This window comes from Semicossyphus pulcher, unplaced genomic scaffold (genome assembly GCF_022749685.1).
Source record: "Semicossyphus pulcher isolate SPU_LCO1_2020_fin unplaced genomic scaffold, fSemPul1.0.p SCAF_7, whole genome shotgun sequence".
In the NCBI taxonomy this organism is placed as follows: domain Eukaryota; kingdom Metazoa; phylum Chordata; class Actinopteri; order Labriformes; family Labridae; genus Semicossyphus; species Semicossyphus pulcher.
The window spans coordinates 22,831,707-22,853,972 of record NW_027211748.1 but is presented as its reverse complement, the minus strand read 5'-3'; the positions used below and the strand labels follow the sequence as shown (position 1 = coordinate 22,853,972).

General features: G+C 43.9%; 1 protein-coding gene across 2 annotated transcripts in view; it reads right to left on the bottom strand.

Moving 5' to 3' along the window:
• Positions 1 to 1,096: 1,096 nt before the first annotated feature.
• The window catches only part of LOC138611755 (uncharacterized), a 204,625-nt gene continuing 183,455 nt past the window's right edge, over positions 1,097 to 22,266 (bottom strand). For both annotated transcript variants that reach the window (XM_069684984.1, XM_069684982.1), the window contains 6 exons: positions 21,060 to 21,181; positions 16,543 to 16,660; positions 11,719 to 12,039; positions 8,776 to 8,983; positions 6,953 to 7,442; positions 1,097 to 5,007 (listed from right to left, as the gene is read on the bottom strand). In XM_069684984.1, the coding sequence (XP_069541085.1) occupies positions 4,033 to 5,007; positions 6,953 to 7,442; positions 8,776 to 8,983; positions 11,719 to 12,039; positions 16,543 to 16,660; positions 21,060 to 21,181 (2,234 nt within the window). In that variant the 3' untranslated portion in view covers positions 1,097 to 4,032. The remainder of the gene's footprint in view (positions 5,008 to 6,952; positions 7,443 to 8,775; positions 8,984 to 11,718; positions 12,040 to 16,542; positions 16,661 to 21,059; positions 21,182 to 22,266) is intronic.

Here is a 22,266-nt window from a genome sequence, read left to right as displayed (position 1 = left end):
TTAAATGTCCAGATGCAGTTTTAGAACTGAATATTTCACTTCAGCCAATCAGGAAACAGCATAAATTGGCGTAGGCACCCTGTCTCTGGCGCTGCAGTAGCCAAAGACGGCTCCAGATCCTCTCTTTCCAAACTCTCTGTCTTCGCCGTTTATTAATCAGTGTTACAGCTAACATTGCGAGCATGTCACTGTCATCCATTTCTTTTTATAACGATAGCAGAAATCCAGCTAGTTCATTCATGTAACCTGGGCCTAATACTAACGTTATAGAATTAACTAACGTACTAGTATTAACGCAGAAGTAGTGGGGTATGTCAGTGTGTTGTTGCTATGGAAACGATCAGCTGTGTCTGCGTGTGTTGCGTTGCTTTGACGTGAACGGCCCGGTTTTAAAACGTTTACGATCACATGTTGGGGGATTCTTTAGGCAGTTGCATCCAGTCTCTTTGCGACTCATTGATCTGAACTGGCCTTAACATGTCTTAGAGAGGCAGATGTAATGACGTCTTTTAGCAACTAGCTAAAATGCAGAGCAATCAGATTTCAGTCCATCTCTGACACATGAACACTTCTACTCTTTTTTGGCTGACCGTCGGGGTCAGCCCTACAAATGGGTCTGTATGTGACTGACAGCGTAACTGAGTGAGTGTGTGACAGTACTTTCACAGCTGTAGAGACAGAGAGTTGCGACATCGCAATGGCGGAACATGGCGCGACTCTCCGTCTATATGGCTCTGGAAACTTTGTTCGGGGAGTAGGCGGGGCTGCTCCTCAGCTGCTCGTCCGCTGTCCTCACCTACGTCCGCAGCGTGTACCTGCTTTCAAACACGTTGTCATCGTCCTCATAAGGACAGTCCTTGTAACACATTGCCCACAAAAGCGCACACTGACCCGATGCGGTCAGCCACATACTAGGTTTTGACCTAGTCTTGTTAACATCCAAAAGCTGTAGGATTTACCCAAGGAACATTTAATGACTTGGTGTAAATAGGGTCAAAACGTATATAACAACCTCTAATTGCTTTGAAACACAGTGTGCATGCACAACTAGGAACCGCGCAGTTGGGCTGTAAACCTTTACCGTTTGGCTGTTTTGTCTTCCACATTTGTTTAGATGGTTTGAGGGTTTCTTTAAGACCTGTAATCATTCATATAAACTAAAGCAAACACTATTAACAAAAGTTGCAATAAACTGGAATTATCCTTTGAGGTCGGCACTCGGCACATAACTGTGAATTGTTAAAAGCCAATATGCTTTGTCACATTTGATTATAGTTGTTAGAGACCTGATAAAAGGTTTGGGTAGCTTTAAGATGCGGAGGTATTGTTAGTCGGACAAAAATAACTATGACTCAGATCCCCCAAAGGTTCTGCACCCCCCACTCTCCTCCAGTCATTGTGCAGTATTTGTACATTGGTCCTGACACCATCCAGTCTGCACAGTGGCACCGTATGGACACGTCTGTGGCTCAGCTAAAGGGTACAGAGGTGGATATGGGTTTCTGACTTCCTGAATGGTTAAGTAAGTGCTGACAGTAGCAGACCTTGACAACAAGATTATGGTGGACCAAACTGGCGGACACTAGCAAAGCTGGCAGCTTGACTCATGTGGGTGGCTTTACAGTGAACCGGTGATAAAAGGTGACGCATCTGCGATCCGAAGACGTCCACATTCAGGTTCAGGCGTGCGGCAGAATCCCCCTCTGGTGTCAAGTAACTTTAAATCTGCTGATTATTTCACAGATTACAGAGTGTTTGACTTCAAATAGAAGCAGTAGGCAAGGTTTAGCAGAGGAATACTAACAAGGCCATTGAGTTGCATTGCCTGAAACTCATGAAATATTAAACTTATTGGACAGTAACTTCCCCGTACTCATTAAAAATCTCACTTTTAAATCTACAGTATAATATTTGTACAGATAAGTAACTATCTGCAAAACTTTGCAATGTCTCCCAGGCAGTGCAACATTAATGACAAAGCTTTCCTTCAGACTTATTACAAATTCCCTTTAAGTGTATTATTCTTCTTTTGCAGAATAATAATCCAGATTTTAGGGAAAACAATGAGTTTCTGTTGTATGCCTAAGAGGGGAATTCCTCCTCACTCCATTGGGTTTTCATCAAATTGGTTCCTCGCTGGAGCAGGAGCCGGTTCTGAGGCTTTCTGTAACTAATATTGTGCACAACAACCATCTGCCAGAGGCCACATGTATAATTGAATCCTTGGCTTGTCCATCTCAGACAAGAGCAACCACAAAACAAGCCCCAAACCTGCTCATTAATACACAGATGTTGGATACATGGTGTTGCTTTCAGCCCGGGAGGCTGTTTAGTCCAGCTCAGTTAATCCATTTCTAATCTACAGTACATACAGATAATCCCAACAGTGCTCCTTTTGGACATGTAACTGTTTTTTTTTTACTAGTTTTTCTTTATATACTCTCTTTTAGCAATAATATCTAGTGGTATTTACATTTGAAATGCTTTAACATACAGTCAAACATTGTATCTTTTTCTTTAATTGACATCTTATAAAACAGCTGTATTCTTTGACATGATTCATTATCTATTATTGAACATCACACAGTATAAAAGTGCATTCCAGCTGAAAACTCCAGCTCATTTGCATCCTGACCTTTTACAAGAACAAAAAAAAAAAAAAGCCTGTCGCGGGAGTCTCTGCGGGTTCTGTTCCCCTATAACTTCATCACGCATCTATGGAGGTTTTCATTTGGGCAGTATGAGTGTTCAAAGTGGAATTGATTGCCTGTATTTTTTTTTTTTTTAGCTTTTTTGTTGCGTTCAAAAAATCATGCATACTTTGTTTTGAAGATGTGTCTAGTGGAACTACAGGGGGGGATAAAAAATCGAAGACTTCTGCAGTAAAAACATTTAAATGATCAATTATAGAGTCCTCATTACTCCATAGAGTAGATGGAATACTTGTGGATGGTGTTGCTTTTATAATTCACTGTAGTACAATCAAAGCCTTATGGTGTGCGTCAGTTCTTTTGTGTCTGTGTGTGTGTCTGTGTGCGAATCGTTGTAAACATAACAACACTCAACTACAAAAAGCTGGGAGGATGAGAGAGGGATCACACCCCGAAATGACTTAAATTTTTCACTATGTCTGTTTTCCTCGCGGGCTGAGAGGAGGGAGAATCTTTTGCAGGATTTAAATGATTCATCATTTTCATTTGGAATGAAGTAGTGAGCTGAATAATTCACTTTTCTGCCACTGCAGATGGAATAAAAAGTAACAGTTTCTGTACAATCGTCTCTCATCTCCAGCCGTTTTTCTCCTCATACAACCATCGCCTGCCCGTTTACTTTATATTCAAATATATATTTAATCCCCCTGTGTGTTATCCTACTTTCTTAACTTCCTGTTTAAATGTGCACATTGTCCTGGAAACTAATGTTGTAGCTTAAGCATCATCAGTCTTGCCTTCGGGTATCAGTATTCCTCCCTGCCACCGTCTTTGTTACATGTGCACACAAACACACTCAAACATACAAGTGCATGTGTGCACTTTTTCCCCCCTCGCACATCTATCTTCCGTCACACACAAACACACGTGCAGACACAGAGAGCAGCAGACCAACACGCGCCCGTCGAGAAACGTCTTTCTTCTTGTGTCCCGCTGTTTCTCATTCCATACGTGAGAGCTGAATTAAATCGAGTCTTGGATGTTTGGGTTGTTTTTCTTTGTCCAAAGCGTTTAACAAATTGTTGCTGCCCCGAGCAGAAGCAGCCTCTGCATTGTCTCAGTATCTGTGCTCAACCATATCAGCGTTTCAACACTTATTGCTTTAAATTACATCAATCACTCCCTCCCCTGCCCTCGCTCTCTCCACCCTCCCCAGGCTCATTTTTCTCTGTCTCTTTTTATTACTTTGCCTCTTCATCTTTCTCTCCTTTAACTTCTCTTCACATTATTCGAGCTCTGGTTGCCTTTTCATCATCCTCCCATTTCCCCCCCTTCCTCTCTTACCCCCTTTTTGCCCCTATTTGTTTCATTTTATCCTTCCTCAGTCTTTTCCCTCGTCTGCAGCCTGTTCTCCTCCCTCTTTTTTCTCCTGATCTTCTCTCTTATCCTTCTCCTTTTTGCCACCATCTTCAACCTTCTCTTCCCTTTCTTTCTCCCTTTCTTTGAAGAGATGGGCTAACTTTTGGAATTGGGGACCCCACTCTTCCAGCCCTGCCCCCCACTCCTCCTTCTCTGCATCCTTCTCTCCTTCGCTCTCGAGGGAGCTGAGGGATCCGGCTCGGGACCCTGTGCCCTCCAGGCCGTACACCTGCACAGAGTCGTACGGCGGCTGCGATGGGTCAAAAGTGACCTGGGCGAGACGCAGACGGAGGAACTCTCCCACCCTCAGTGCCAAAGAGGGACCCCCGGGACCTTGTGCTCCTCTGGCAGCCTCCATCCCTGGAACCCAGCCGGCCCCAAAGCCCAACACTCCACTGTATGCCCCTCGAGGCTGCCCAGGGAAGGGAAACAGCTGGGGGGTCATATCCCTCCTGCCCAAAACATACCCCCCCAGACCCATCCGGTCACGCCAGTCCCCAATAAAGCCAGCTGCTTCTGGGTAGACGGATGATATCCCTCCGCCCTCCCTGTCCGGCCTTGCCACCACAAAGTTGCTCCCCATCTCCAGTCCTCCTCTCCCCAAGCTGCCGGGGTAGTCCCTCTGTCCAGGAACCTCCCCCTGCGGGACAGTGGCGTAGTTGCGTCCACTGGCAGGTTGTCCATCTGTGGAGGTGCCATTCCCACTCCCCCCTCCTCCTGCACCACTTCCTCCTCCTCCTCCTCCGCTGGAGTCAGATTCAGCCTGGCCGGAGCTTGTTCGTTTTGGGGACAAGCCGGTGCGGGAGGTCCTGCGTCCCGCCAAGGGGAGGGTAGCGGAGTCGCACACCCAACCTCCGCCGCTGTGACCTGGGCCCATCATAGAGCCGGATCGGGTCATGACGAGGTTGTGCTCCCTGGGTAAAGTCTCCGACTGCACCTGGAGGGGACGTAGGTGAGCACGAGTGGTTTCAGTTTGGGGCTGGGGTAGGGTGCGGTGCTGTTAGGTTTGGTTACAGTTACACAAAATGAGGTGAAGGATGATTTAATAAGAGGCGTAATAAAAGCGTGTGATGACATAATGCCAGAATGGAGCGAAGGCAGGAGATGGTGATGATAAAAAAGTGATTGAGAAGAAAGAAGCGACAGGCGTTGAGCAGAACAGAGCGGGAGAAAAGCAGAGTTGGAAGAAGCCATAGATATTAATTGAACGCTAAAATGAGCTAACACTGCACTGTGAGAGGGAAATGGAGAGGGAAGGGATCGGGAGATAAAATATTGGAAAATTAAATAAAGGAGGGCCAGAGAGGCTCGCAATGGCCTAATAAATAAAACAAAACACAGAAAAGATAATGAACAGCAGGATATAAATGTGCTGATATCTCTGAATCATCTTCTTTCTCCCAGCATTGTAATACATATTCTGCCACCAGATTAAAAGTGCTACAGTGTCGCTGCAATAATAAAGTGTGTTAGTCTGAAAGCAAATGTAATAATTATTTGATATCTGCTTCATCACTTTCTTACTTACTTGTTTGCCTATTTAATTGAATTATTAAGTTATTCATTCATCTTTAATGCTTTCACCAGTGCAGCCGGCCGACATTAATCAAGTCATTCAGTTTTTATTAATTATTCAACGCAACATCTATTATGTCTCTGCTGGTTAAACGACCACCTATACGTTCATCATCCATCCATTTAACTGTCCACCCATCCATTTTTAAATACATGTATCCATCATCCATCCATCCATCCATCTTTTGGTCCATCAGTCCATCCAGCCATCCATTTGTCCATCCATATCCATTATCCATCCGTAGGTCCATCCATCTTTCCATCCATCCGTCCGTCTATCTATCTATCTATTGGTCCATCAGTCCACCCATCCATAGGTCTATCCTTCAATCCATCAATCTATCTATCAATCATCCATCCATCCATCCATTTATGCATCTACCTATCTATTTATCTATCTATCCGTTCACCCATCCATTTTTCCATCCATATATCCATCATTCATCTATCCATCCATCCAGGTCCAACTGTCAATCCATCAATCTATCTATCCATCCATCCATCCATCCATTTTTTCATCATCCATCCAATTTCGCATCCATCCATCCATCCATCCATCCATCCATTCATCCATTCATCCATCCATCCATCCATCCATCCATTCGTCCATCCATCCATCCATCCATCCGTACATCCATCTATTAAACCTTGTTACATTACAGAGTCCATTTATATGCCAGTTTAACATCAGATGTGCAAGTACAATGCAATATAACAGATTGTCATAATAGATTGAAGGACGTCATTGACATAACATAACAGACACCATCTTTAGTTGAAAGGTTGGCTACACATTTCAATAATTCTGTCCTGGTTGACAGGTCAATGTGGTTGACAGGTCAATGTGGTAGCAACTTGTTAATCACAGGTAGCTGTGCCCTAACAAAGCCTGCCGTTTAGTTGATTTTACTCCAAATTGGGACCCTTAGTTACAAAATGAACATCATGGTGTATAGAAGAAGACTTGAGTAATTGAGACAATAAACTCATGAGGAAGAGTTTAAATGTTCACTGAGGAAACACATCAACTGAGAGGTCAGGTCATTTTCCTATTTGATTTGATCCAATCAGACTTCTTCGTCGCCCCCCTGCTGGCCATTAGAAACAATGCAGGTTTAGGTCACTTCAGTAGAGGCTTTACTTTTGAACAAAGGGGCTACTTTCCCTTCTTATATACAGTCTATGCTGCCCTCATCAATGGCAGAATTCCTAATGGTGGTCAGGATGTTTTGGTTCAAATCAGATCAGCTGAACTCTTATACCAAACTTTGCATTCGTTGTGAAAGCAGGGTCACTGTATGTCTTACCCAGTCCACATCTTGACCATGGTTCCCTTTGTCCTCACCGCTCCCCTCTGTACAGTTGCTAGCAGTTCCCGTCCCCCCTCCTCTCTCTTGACTGTCACTGGTCCTAGGCGTCCCTCCATCCGACGTACTGACCCCACTTTGAGGTGCAGTTCCATCACGGCTTCCTGTGCGACTCCCCGTCCGACTTCCCGTGCTGAGATCTGTGGGAGTTATGTACACTGCCCCGGACTCCATCGCCCCCACCATGGCCCCCTGGTTCTGGATGACCAGAGAGTGGTCCGGATGGCCTCCGGGAAAGCGGTATCCCAGCTCTGCCAGGCCGGGTTCAAATGTTCCACCTGGTGTGCGTCGGAGAACAGGTAAGGTGTGGCTGCTGTAGCAGAGGCGACCGTAGAGAGGTCCTCCCGGTCCTGAGTAATTGTGCTCTACACCTGGATTCTGGGCCCAGCTGTAGGTACGAGCTTTTTCTTGGTTACGTTGGGTGTAACGTCTGCAAGACACAAGGCAAAATCTCCATTTAACTTTGCTTAGTTGGGTTATATTTCCAATTTTCCATTTACATTTAAAAGTGACAGGAAGTAAAGACCTCTGGTGACACTCGTATAGGTAAAGGCTTTAACTTGCTGGCCCTCCAAGACATATTGTTTATGAGTGTTTTTAAAACCACGGTTTGTAGCAACTTGAGACACAAGAATGGGATTGGAGGCTGATTACAGGGATTGATAAAATACTAAATGGTAGTAAGATGATGCTGTTGGGTTCAGGGATTGCATTATGTTCAGTGCTTCAAACTCTCTACAGGGGCTGTTTTCCTTTAAACAACTGAAGTCCTCCAAAACATGATTGGTAAATACCACTTGGACTTCAAACGAAAACCAGAACGTGGACACCAAAAATCTTGTCCATCGCCTGCATATTATGTTTTTATTTTAAAGATGGGCAAAAGAATAAAGTGAATGAGTCTTTTATTTGTAGTTATCCCTACAATGAAGACAAGATGCAGTAACGAAGGCCAATTGTTGCTTCTCCAAGCAAACTCTGACGACATAATCAGGGCTTCTTTCTCAGACTCTAGAGAGCTCCCTCTGGAGCCACAGAGGCCATTATAGCGCTGCTGCTATTCCAATGACACGCAAACAGGACCTCATGTGTGCTTTTGGTGGACTATGTAAGATCTCACCAATGCAGCAGAAGAGAACCACAAACTACAGCTTCAAAGTAACCAAATATTGTAACTACCCACTCCTCTGTGAAACAGTGTCAGGAAAAATGAAACATTAAAAACTCTACAAAGGTGCTTTTATTGCGGGGACATTGCAATGGATTGCATTAGATTTCTAAGGTTTTTTCGTGTTGTTCTGTCCGCCATAAATTTCGGGAAGCAATTTTCGATAAACTTCCGGCAGCCTTTGTACTTGTTTATGGCCTCCCTATATAGCTCGAATGAATTCATCGTGTTTAATTATTAGTCCAAAGGCAACAACAGTGTTTTTCTCAGAAACATCAAAGTGGGTGCAAACAACTCTGATGTGGCAGAGCATAAACAGGCTTTAACGAAATGAGAACAACAAAGTGGTCTCCCAGGACCGCAAAGCTTGATAGCCTTCTGTCTCAGCGTTTTGATCGCTGACTGATTATGACACGGGAGTTTTGGCATGATTAGTTACTTAAGTTGCTGGACTGAGATAAAAGCTTTTACTCTGAAGAGGTAAATTTGTTTCCTTCCTAGCTTTATTTTTGAATTTTAGAAGAGGCCAGTCGTGAGGTTTGTTGTAATTCAAAGCATGTAAACAAACTCCTACACACTCCATAATCGTACTCACACATTCCTGCTGTCCAACGTGCGGTAGCCACGTGAGCGGGAGCTGTGTGGAGCACTCTGTAGCGCGGCAATGTCAAAGGCAGCGGTGTCGGCCTCGCCCCCGCCCTCATCATCATAGGTTATGATGTTCTCACGTACGTCGTCCTCCTCCAGCGGTGACAGGGAGTCACGCTTCTGACGGCGCAGAGACAATGACAGGGCACTCACCGCTGCAGAGGGGTGGCAGAGGGAATAAAGGATATTGAGGCATAGGAGAGAAATTGGTAAAAGAATGATGAACAAGGGGGAAGGGGATGAAGTCACAGGGGAAATAATGGGAAGGAGGAAGAGGAGGGAGTGAGCAGGGGAGAAAATTTCAGGCAGACAAAAGAGGTGAGACAAAACAAATACAGAGGAGGCCTTGGGTTAGAGGGCTGGTATATCATATCAGCAGGCTGCATGCCTCCACTGTGTAATTGACATTGAGCTCCAGCCAGGCAAATGGTCGCTTTATTCTCCCATGACTCCATGACTCTTATCCAATATTCCCAAAGCAGAGAGCTACATTTGACCCAGGGCTGTGGGCAAAGAACCAAGCTATGTTGGCTCTGCGACAGTTGTCCAACATGGCTACCTGTGATAAATTCTACCCAGAAACATGGATTTCATGCACTATTTGACAAGTATTTTTGGTCTACTCAATAAGTAAAGCTAATACTTCTATAAACAGTAGTTAAGAGAACACTTGCATGAAGACTTTGGGTCTCTTTGGTTCCAAAATTTGACACCCGAGATGACTCGCAGGAATTATTATTCTTTCTTAAAAGACATCAGATCCAAAAGGCCCAGACACCACCCCACACACGTCTATTTTTTGGTAATTCTTTAATCAATTGGTTTTAAATTTGGATGCAATCTTAAAAGTTCACGAGGTGGTTGAAACCATGTCTCTGGCAGGCTATTTAATCCATCCATCCATTATCTATACGGCTTATCATGTTCAGGGTCACAGTGGGCTGAAGCCTATCCCAGCTGTCATTGGGCGAGGGGTGGGGTACACCCTGGACTGGTCACCAGTCAATCACAGGGCTGACACATGGAGACAACCTTTCACGCTCACACCAGCAATTTATGCTGCGTTCCAGAAAACTGGGAACTCGAGAACTTCCCAGTAGAAATGTCCGACTTCTGATGGGGAAGTTGGGGTGGAAGAATCTGCACTGAGTTCACAAGTAGGAACTCCGACTTTGAATGTCGTTCGAGAGCAATTTTTCTAGTCGGAGGTCGGAAAAATGCTGCGTTCCAGTCGGAAATTTACTCAACTTCTCAGGTGTCTGGAACACTGGATTAGAGTCACCAATGAACCTAACGAGCATGTCTTTGGACTGTGGGAAGAAGCCAGAGTACCCGGAGGGAACCCACACATGCACGGGGACAGCGCTTAACACTGCACCACCGTGCAGGCGAGGCTATTTAATGTTTCCACATAATTTATTTAAAATGCAAAACCCATAAAAGGTTTTAGATAAACCAAGACAGAGCAGCAGTTATTAGTCTAGGCCATGATACACTTGCATCTTGGTACTAATGATGTTCAGCTTGTATTGGAAGTAATGCTACGTTAGAAGTGTATATTATAGGCTAGGCTAGTTAGCCAATCACTGCAGCACACATACTGTTTCCATTCCTTACGCTTGTTTTCTTGACTGTTTTTGGTTTGGTAAAGGTTATAACAAAAGCCAGAAACCTCCAAGTGTTTAACTTCTAAGAGCTCCATGCAAACTGTTGCAGCATGTGGAGCAACCCACACATAAGGTGTCTTTGTGGAAGCATAGGCGGTTCTGATGCTTCAGTAAGTAAATCTACAGCTTTAATGATGTTTGCGGTTCCATTATTTGATTTCCGTGGAGCTAATCTAATCTGATTGCTGAAATGAGTGGGGGGGAAACTCGAATCCCCATCACAGTTTGAGGGATCGCCTCCATGCCAGGATGAACATGTATTTCTGTCTTCATTAGAGCCTCTGTCCACAAGGCTCGCGTGAAGCATGGTTACCAAATGGCTTGATATCCACCTTACGTATGCCAAGCCCTCTTGTTAATAACCAGATGGGATCCTGATGGATCTGTTGTCAGAGCTTCTGTAGGAACATTTGTGTAGGGCCCAGTTATGCTGTTGGGGATTTGCACGAACCTCTTATAGACAAGAAGAACAAGACAGTGCTGGAACCGATGTCGGGTCTATTTTCAACATGATGTGGTTGCTCTGAGGTTGCGTGCATTCCTTGCATTGTTATGCCCTTGTCACTAAGAGAAGTAAATTCTAAACTCCCCCAAAAGCCACTGTGCACGATCACCTTCACGCCATGTTGCCTTTCTGTCTTGATTGAACCGGGCTCTTCCAGAATGATAATGCCCCTATCAACAAGGCATGAGTAGTGATCCAACAGACTGAATAGAAATGACAATGAAGCTGGCCACGAGCCAAAGCCTTCTCAGCACCTAGACATTATCTAATTGAGCATTTGAGTTTCTGCAAAGGTGGCAGTGACATTTTATTATGCCGCTATCAAAAACCGGAGGGCCCGGATAATCACTCAGAGTTGTTGTTTTAGCAGTGATTAGTGCTGACCTTGCCAGAGGAGATAACAGGACCAGAATTGCGAGGAAAAGTAAACCTCGCTATTGAGCAGCTGTGACTAAGAGAAATATTTACGCTGCTGCTTCCATTATTTTCATATGCAGATTAAGCATCCAGGGATGTAGTGAAGGGTAAACAGCACTTTACACTATTTATTCATCTTTTTATTTGTTGAATATCATTAAACTCCTTTTGCAGACAGTAAATCTTTATGACTTACATTCATAAAAAATACATAGCTAAAAACTAGCTTAAGGGTCTGTATAGGGACACTTCTATATCTTTACACTGTTATTATTGTCTTACAAAGAAGAAGAGAATTTACCTAGTAGCGTAGCGACACAAGCCAGGATAGCCAGCAGGGCGGCGGTGCTGAGCCCCGGAGAGGGCAGTGTAGACTGTTGAGGGAGACACACCGCCTCTCTCTCCCAGTCCCACTCGCCCTCTGCCTGTTTGTCCTTCTCCTTCTCCCCAGCCCGTGCCCCTCCTCTCAGGCAGGGACAGACGGACACGGTGACCGTCCCGCTGCTGGTGAGGCCGGATGTCCCGTCCCTCAGGACCAGCGGTACGTAGAGCGTCAGGGTGGAGGACGCGGAGCGGGACAACGGCAGGAGCTGGGACAGCAGCACCAGGCTGGCTGTGGGGCCTGAAGGAAAACAGACACAGAGGATTAATGGTGCAATCTTCTAATTGCTTGTGCTGAATGGCAATAGGCTGTTACACTGGTGAAATTATTGTCAAACATCCTGCGCTCAAGGTTGCTCATTTGTGATTCGAACCAATGGGTGATTCATTTATACCAATAGATCATTTGGTCATCATTTTGTCTTCAAAGGAGAAAATGGGAGCAACATCACAGCACAGTGCACGTTCTGCCTTCCGGCTTTCATTATCCACGGACTCGACATCTCATTTACAGTAATATTTACAGGTAAGACCAACCGCTAACGTTAGCTGCACAGAATTACAGTTATAAATGTTAGCTAACCTGTCGTCGTCTTCCTCTACTACTGAAGAATAGTTTGTGACTCTGGTGATGGCTGCGGCCGGGATGGTGTGGGTAAAAACACAAGCTCCAGACTGGAATAAGTTTATGGCAGTTTACTTTATTTGCAGATTTAGTATTGAAGTAATCCAAAAGTAACTGATTTCATTTTAACTGTATCGGAATACATTTTTAAAGTAACCCTGTATAAAACCCTACGTACAGACACAGCTACCGTTAGCCACTTACTGGCCAATACTGTTAGCTATTATTAGTAGCTGAAAGCTAACATTACACTTTGTTACATGTCACAATAGGAAAGAGGTATATTTTTGGCAAACAAAATGTGAGCTAGGGTTTACTTCCTCGCTAACGTAATATTAGCTAGGAAGTTGTTGACTGCTAACGTTAGCTGTTGTCTAATGTTAGCTAGTTGTTTATCAAATATGTTTTTAATTTGCATATGGCCGAATGTCCACCCGGATTTTTCACTATCAATTGTCTTTCATTAACCGGGAAACAGTGAAATTATAACAATGCTAGCCACGTTACATTAATAAGACCTATAACCAGGAACTCAGCAGTATGGCATTATTACAACATTTGAGCTGTCCCACCCTGAGCATTGCCTTAGAGAAAAATTGCTGCCGTATGATTATGGTGAATAAAGAGCAGAGTTATTATAGTTTTGAAATTTCCATTAGTTTTTATTTCCAGTTTAGTTTTAGTTAGTTTTAAGAGTTCATAAGTAGTTTAAGTTTAATTTTTATTTTGAGAAAATTGACTATTTTTCATTTAGTTTTAGTGTTAGTTTTTGGTTTGTTCATAAAGTGTCGTCTTCTTTGGAGTTTTTACGGGAGCCAACATCTGCTATGTTACCCAGCTGCCACCTTTTGGAACTAGTTTGTTAGGGCCTGATCAGACAAAACGCGCTTTAGCAGCTGGGGGCGGCAGAGGGAAGCTTTCTGCGCGCTGCTTTTGCATTGCTGAGCGCCTCTCGTTTTTCCGCTCTGTGCGCCTCGTCTTTTTGGGGAAAAAAAACTTCAACTCAAAGCAGAAAAGCACCCAACGTCATGACAATTTTTTCTCATTGTCCAATCGGATGAATGTAGAGGTGGGCCTTCTGACAGTTTACAAAATAACAGTTAAGTTAATGAAAGCTAATGATTTGGCTTAACAACAGAAAAAGAGGTGCAGGGACCTGCTCTTTTTTTTAACCGTAGGCTTCAACAGAAAGCGTTTTACAGCCTGCAAAAAGCTTAGTGTGCCATCTTCATTTTAGGTTCTTTTTGTTAGGCCAGTGTCTCTCTCAAACCGAATAGGACTTCTAAGTGGTTTCGCAACGAAAACTAAGCTGATTTTACCTGCAATTCTATTTACTTTCAGTTGGTGTTGCACTTTTCACTGTAGTTTTTATTCAGTTAACAAAATTAATTTTTCACTGCTAGTTTTAGTTTTAGTCTTAGTTTTCGTTAACTGTAATAACCCTGATATACAGGTGCTTTTAACCTGCATTCTTTCTAATGGCCAGCAGGGGGCGACTGCACTGGTTTATAACCTTTGTAAACAGTGTTTACTCTCAATCACTAGTTCTGACTCAATAAAGCATGATGTTTTTTTGTAATTTCTGTTCCCATTTAGAGTGAAATTAATGATAATGATGCTTATGGCATGGCTACCTGTGATTGACAAGTTGCTACCATGGCGACCTGTCAACCGGGACTGTGACGTTGCAATATGTACCCACCCTATCGTCCAAATATGGTCACTTCTGGCTAAAAAATAAAAAGATGTCAAACATGAGACTTCAAAACAGTAGTCCACAAAGCAAAGGGTGAGGTCACCATGACTACGCCCACTTCTTATATACAGTCTATGACTGAACCAAATATAGAGGAGACAGGCAAAAGATCTAACTTTAATGACTCTAGCTTCCTCCTTTGTATTGAAATGTCTATTTATCATCGCCCTTAATTTGAGACTTTCACCAGCACTCAGGCTGCGATGTCTCTCACTGAATAACAATAATACTCATTTGAGAAAACAGGAAGAATCTCATGTAGATTTTCTCCATCACACCAGAGAGTGCTGCTGCCACACTTCATGAATAATGGTTCCTAATTGACTACACAATTAAAATATAAAAATCTGATAAACTCTCACATTTACAACCACTGCCATTAAATCCAATCTGCGTAGGAGAACTGTCCAATACAAACACCTGTCAGCTCGCACCTGTCCTGCTGAACAGAGCCAATACAACATGTGCAGAACAAAGCCGTACAGACATGGATCACATCGTGGGCACATCCATCTTTCATCTCACTTTTTTTTTATAACAGTCTCACATGAAACAATTTAGCTTACTGTGCTGCTGGGAAATACAAAGTGTCTGTGTGGGAGACGCTTTTAGATTTCGTCAAAATTAAATGAACAAGGTAACAAAAGTGGGCACATAAATATAGTATGGGTAATCGGTATGAAAGGCTCGGCAAAATCACATAAACATAACTCAGCTCCAAATCACACATCAAATCATTTCCTTTTATACGAAGCAAATAATGTAGCATGCTTTTGTCAGACAAGCTGTCCATACGAGAACAGAACGAGCCCTTCTTTCTCTCTGTTCTGCTGTTGGACGACACACGAGAGAGGACTCTGATTGCACGTGTCAGTTTATCCGCCTGAGCCACAGTCAAACCAGAGCAGGTACGCTCCTCATGGTTTCGCCAAATTTGGGAACAATTAGCAGGTAGATAAATGATAGCCAATGAGTTCTTAGCACAAAAGCTAATGGGCTTACAAATCATACTTTGCGACATATCAGACAAATAGCAACAGTAGACAGTTACAGGTTACAGGAGAATGTGTACACAGCTAAGGAAAATTATTTCTTAAAAAGAGTGGGAACCCTGTTTAAGGAACATTTGGAGTGCTCTCTTATTTTTTTTCCAGGAGCTGAACATGGGAGAATTTAACTTGCAATGGCTTGAAACTGAGACCTCTAGCTAACATGACACATGAACTCAACCAATCACATTGCACTTAGAGAATAACTGAACCTTGGAGCATTGTTGTTGCAATGTTCTGATGGGTATTTCTGCCAGCTGCAGGCAGCACGAATGCAAATCTGTGGCGCATGTGGGCTCCCAAAGTTTGACTCTATTCCCGGGATTGACAGTCTGCGGCTGCTTTAAAAACACGAAGAAGACCGTGTGCTGATGCAATCAGGGATGTGCTGTGCAGTAAATGGTGCATGCTTCAAAATATTCAAACACATCAGCAGAGCAAATGCTTTATGTTTTATTCAGCATGTTTGTAAGGCCTCAAGGATACAGACAATATGTTTTGGTGTGAAACACTGAGTGCAAACAAAACTGTGTTTGTTTACAGGAAGCTCCACAGGTGAGGCTTATTTGCAAGAGAAATATTGGTGGAACAATTGTGAATAAAATGTGAAATAGAAAATGTTTTAGTGAGGTACATCTTTATCAGTGAATGTAAAAAGTTTATTTTAAATGTTAAGTTTTCTTCAGCAGAAATAATGTGGATATTTAGAACAGCAAACAATCAGTTGTACATGACGTCCTTTTGTTACCAAGCTTAACATACATGATTGTGATTGTGTGTGCACTGCACTGTATGTTTTGCACACTGCACGCAGTACAGTATGTGGGAGTATTTGTGCAGCCAAAGAAAGCCGCGCCGACAGAATGTACCAGAAAAGGCACAAAGTAGCTGAATTCAATTGAGTTGAAGTGAATTAAATGAAGCAGCTCAGATTTCTTCAAAAGCTTTTCATTGGAAACAGCGAGTCTACGCGGCTGTGTGGGGGGAGAAGATGGATGTAGTGGATACGGGAAGGCAAACAAGAGGGACGATTAAAAGAGAGGAGGATAACAAAGCACAACAATGAGGCCACCGGAGTTGGGAGATGGATGGTGGAGGAGAGAGGCAGAGACAGAAAGAGGAAAGGGGGAGGTGGAGAAGAGGAAAAAGGGGAGAAGAAAGTGAGTAGGAGAGAAAAGACGAAGATGGAGAGAGAAAGGCGGGAAGAAAATGTGGGATTAAGAGCCTTAAAAAGTGGGAAGAAACACCAAGGGAAGAAAAAAAAAAAAAGGGAATTAGGGGAAATATATATAGACAGAAAGATTGAGTGCCTACCACCACTGTCCCTGACGCTGAAGTTGAGAGCAGCGCTGGACTCCGGGGGGATGCTGAAATACACGGTGCTGTCATTCCCTCCCTCATCTCTATCAATCGCCCGCAACACCTGCACCACCTGAAACACAGAGATAGAGAGCAGAGGAGATTGTGTGAGGGGAAGGTGTCAGTGTTTGTGTGTGTGTGTGTGTGTGTGTGTGTGTGGAGGGGATACAGAGAGGGGAGAGAAAAAGAAGGTAATGGGAGAAAAACTAACAGAGAAGGAGAGCTATTAGCCGACGTCAAAACACGGCTAATAATTAGTACAAAGAGACGGGCCGACTGTGTCTGAGTCTTTCACACATACAGTGCAGCGTGGCTTTCAATTGAGTAATAGCATGCGAACAAGTCTGCCGAGGCAATCGTAACAAAATTAATCTTAAAAAAAAATCTCCCCCTGCCTAAGCTGATGGGTAATTTCCTTTTAATGAAAAACTCCAGTCGTCATTATGCGAGACGTCCTTTCAGAGATGCTTTCGAGTGCTGCTTATGAGACTGAATGGCGGGATGAAGGGTGTCTCATGCTCTCTGAGTTAGTCAGTGTCCCTAGGCCTTAGGAAGATTTGTAATGTGCAGGCTCACGATGTTATCAGCTGCTGTGCGAGACTTTTCAAACGCCTTCTCGGCTAATGACTTGTCACACAGAGACATGCGAACACAAACCCCCGAACACATGCGAAGATATCATAATCGTTCTTTCTTGAACTGTCTCTCCCGCTTACACAAACACACGCGTGAAACATCACAGGCAGAAACAAATTAAAACCGCCGCCATAGAATCATAGATTTTTTTAGTGGCGAAACAACAAAAAGACACAAGCAGAGCGACAAAAACACCAGCGTCAACAACAGATGGGCCAAGATGCCAAATTACAGCGATGGAGCCAGCATGGAATACAGAAGATGGAGGAGAGAGCAGAGGACGGTTTCCAGGGATTGATTGAGGAGCACAGAGATGATTTCTATAATTGAGATAGCATCAAATAAGAGCACAGTGATGCAGAAAAATGGAGAATAACACAAATAAAGCACGACGGATAGAAGGAGGGAGGGAGGGAGGCAGCCGGAGAGGAGCTACGGGTTTAATTACAATGTGAATAGCTGCTGCGTTCAGATAACAGGCCAAGGAGGATTCACCTGCCTCCACAGTGAATCGCCACGCCGGAGCTGCAAGCTGCCGTATCTGAATAGATATAGCTTAGCGCTGTATATGCTCCTACACTTGAACATGCATGCTTTGTGTGACAAGCTTCCCTATTTAAATGGATGCAGCTTTGAAGTGCTGCATGTTCCTTTAGAGGATACATCTCTGTTTTGAAATAAAGGAACTCTGACAACTGACAGCACATGAACCTTGTACACGAGCATGTTGTCATAATAGCAATACAGGCAAATGTAATCCATTGTAAGAGTGAATATCTTATGATTTGTTTATGTAACCTTGTACAACAAAATGCGGCAAATAAAACAGACATGTTGAATGGAGCATAAAGAATGCAAGGATGCTAATCCGCGTCATACACAAGAGCTAAACTAAAGTTACAACTTCCATGGCTACAATGTCTACAGCCATGCTAGCAGCTTTGTAAAGCTTTACTTAGAAGGCTAACATATACCCCATTCCCATCGAAATAAGTGCATTGATGCAGGTTTTTCAGACCCAAGAAGACCCGCTTATAGATGCCGATTGTCTCTGTTCCCATTGCCAGTGAAGTATACTCCTGTCGGTCTCTTTTCTGCTGCGTCACCGTCAGACGTCACAAACGCACCGGAGACAGGGTGTCTTTATTGTATCTATTACTCATTCAGTCTGTGTATCAAACTCGGTGCTGACTAATTTGGAACGACGTTCGAGCGCTGCTCGGACGGAGACGGGATGAATTTGTAGCTGAGATGACGAGGAGTCGCAGAAGTTACCTACGGAGCATAGCATCGCGCCGGAAAGGGGGCGGAGATTAGCGCGTCGACACAGGTTCTGTGTTGACCCAGGACTGAATGCCGATTCCCATTAAGCAAAACAGCTGTGTGTCACCTGGCTTTTTGACCAGTGGGAAAGCAGCTTTATTTACAGGGTACAAAAAACATCTTATGTTGATATTTAAAACAAATACATTTTATTAGCATCATAACATGGAAAGACAAAAGTCAACAGCTTCTCTGTGGGGCTGTACTTGACATTAGCATGCTAACACCATGACAGTGTGCAAATAAATAGAAACTTTTTGGATATTTAAAGAATTTTTTATTAGCATAATAGCGTATAGTATTGAATAAGACTAAGTAACAATCATGCTAGCAGCTCGGTGAAGCTGTACTTAGCAAGAGCAGTCTAAGGCTACGTTCACACTGCAAGCCACAGTGCTCAATTCGGATTTATTGCTCTGATCCGATCCAGATTTTTTTCTTTGTTTGTTCACATTATTTTAAAAATGTGGCCAATATCAGATCGCAGTGTGAACTGGTCACAGTCTTGAACTGACCTGCGTGTGTAAAAGAACAACAACAAAGACGAAGCATTTAGGAGCGCATATGAAAGTGTCCCGAATCAGATTTGAAAAGATCAGACTCCATGTGATTTGTGGTGTTTACGCTGTCATGAAAAAAACAGACCTAAGTCACATACGAGCAAAAAAAATCAGATTTAGGCCACATTTGCCTGCAGTGTGAACGTAGCCTAATATGCTCATAAACTGTGTCCTAATCCAGGGGCTGTATCCTTCGAAGGACAGATTTGCGATTGCATCACAGTTGCACATCAAAGGCTATCCCATTTCGTAGGTTGCTTCAGATGTGGACGACAAGTGCGTCCCAGAAGGATCCATCGGGTGGATCCTTCGTGGCCCAACGTGTCCTGAGATTCGTCCAATTCAAACGAGATGGCGGACTCTTAAACGTCGGAACAGCTGGAGACGTAAACGGGAAATAATTTGTAGACCAGACCGTCTCATTATTGTAGCGGTCTACACAGGGTACATGCTGCGTCCCTCGACGGACACGGTCTACAGAGGATGAACTGAAAGGCCGAACTGAAATGAGACGGTCTGGTCTACAGAGGATTTCCCGATGGATTCTTCATTGCCCGGGAAAAGGAGGATGCATTTGTCAGCTGTATTTCAAGGAGCCTTCGGAATGGGACAGCCCTCGACGTGCAGTTGTGACGCAATTGGCTGTCAAATACATCCTTCGAAGGATGCAGCCCCTGAATTTGGACACATCTTACAAATGATTCATCCTCCATAAACCGCGTCCTTCAAAGGATGCAGCCCCCGAATTGAGACACAGCTACAGTGTCTGTGTTAGCCAGCTAACGTTTAGGTGGTATGATGTTTAATCACATTCTCTTTAGTAGTTTAGGATATTAGCATGCTAACATTTGCTTAATAGCAGAAAACAAACAGCTGAACTGAAGGACAGGGATGTTATTTTTGCAGGTATTTGCAGGACTCCCTTGTGAAAGAAATCTTGTATCTCAATGGGATTGAAGTTGTTACGGTTCATCCAAAGGGAGGCATGAATATGTGTACCACATTTCATGGCAATTTATCCAACAGCGTTGAAAACATTTCACTCATGCACATAATATGTGTAGAGGAAAGCTCTGGAGGTCATTCAAGAGATAAGGATTCATCCTCTGGGGACCATGACTGTCTGCACTAAATGTCATGACAATTAATCAGGTATTTGTGGAAACATTTCACTGAAAAGAATAGATTCATATGATGGCTGTAGATGAAAGCTCAGTGGTCCTACATGTCTGGATTCATCCTCTGGGACCATGAATGTCTGCACAACATTTCATCCATCCAATGTTTGTTGGGATGAGCCTGGAACTGAAATGGTGACTTAACTGAATCACTATATAGCAATCCTTGTGCCACGAACGTATTAAAAATGTGTTAAAAGTCAGTGTCAGACAGCAACGCATTGATCCACCCCGGGTCCAACCTGGGGACACTGACATGAAAGATCGGCGCGGCTCGTTTTCCAATGCAGGAACTTGACAACCATAACCTCGGGCTTCCTGTGATCTGAACTTTTTATGAACCTTGGGAGGCTTTGTTGCAAGGTTCTTTTGAGTCTTCTTCACAAATTACAATCCTCAGCACTGCAGACAACCCTTGAAAGTACCTTGAAATTTCTTTTTAATATTCTATGAGCAGTGCCAAAATTTAGTTCCAGGAACTCGTCCCCGAGGTGGGAGGAGAAGCACGAAAACAAAAGCAGACTCTCTGACAACGGCTATACGTCAAATTATGTTTTGTTATGCTCCTGCTGTAGAAGAGGCCTAATAGACTGCAACAATTTTCACTGGGATTGTCCCAATTTTCACACAGAGAAAAGCTTGTTCCAGCAGAATAAAAATGCAGAGACAACCTTTTTTTTTTTAACACACTGAGGCTATAAATTGAAGTTTTGGAGCAGAACTCTTCATGCAAACAAATACACTGACAATAAACGTCATTTAATCACATACTGACCTGTCCGATGGAGGAGGAGTCGCACAGGGCCGTTGTGTATTGCCGGTCCAGCTCGGGCGCATTGTCATTCAGGTCTAACGTCTCTATTGCAACCACAACTCTTGACACCTGGTTGGGATTGTCTGAAAGAGCCAATCAGAAATATAAGTCAGTTTACAATACAGCGCTCAGCAGAAGCCTGCAGGCAGCAGTATGTGGGAAAATATATGAATACAATCCCCCAATGCAACACGCAGCAGTGTATTCACCGACACAGGTGCACGTTCGCACTCCATTAAATCCACTCAATTGTCCTCACAGGCGAGATCAAGCATTTCAGCGTTGTCCAAAAACTTCAACAGCACTCAGATCACATTAGGGAGCACACAATTGGCTACACATACAGTAGCATTTGGTTTCATTTGGCTTGTGTTACAGCTCACAGGCTCTTATGCTTCCATAGCAGTCAAATTTTTCCACATTAAACTGTTCCCTTCTTAGCCAAAGCATCTCAGCAGCGCTGAGTGTGTGCGAGTCCGTAAGAAAGAGCGAGAGGGAGCAGAGGAGGGATGTAGAAAGCAGTCAATCTGCATGCAGTTACACAAGGGTGCAGTTTAAATGGATTGGCAGAGGGTCTCCCACACCCCATTCATTTGGATATGCACACACTCGAACATGAAGTTCTCAGAGCCACGCTTGAAACGCACAGAGTCTGACTCTGAGCCGAACATTCAACATCCCATTTCAGGGCTGCTCTTGCACGGCTCAGACACGACCCGGGCTCACCAGCACACATCTTCACTCTTTTATCTAAGCAGGCAACCTTGCAACACAGGGGGCCACACTTTCTGTAAACTAACACACACATACACACTAGTACAGTGTATTTGCAGACCTGGAGCTGTAACACTGTGTCATGGATGACAGCGACCGGTTCCCAATCTCTGAAAAGCTGAAAATGAGCTCTCGCTGTAATGCCACCGGGTGAGCCGGCCTGCCCGTAGCCGTGGCGGAGCTCCTACTGCGCTTTATGTCAACACAGCCTCCAACAGTCTGTTTATTAGATAGAGCTCATTATTCACGACAGGCACTCACTGTGCTGCCTCCACAGTCCGACCAACACCGCTGCCACAAGGTAGATTTTAAGTAAGGATTAACTTTGTCCAGTGCAAGACTTGGCAGGAAAACAACATCCCCTCCTTGCACACTGGACAGCACTCTCCAACAA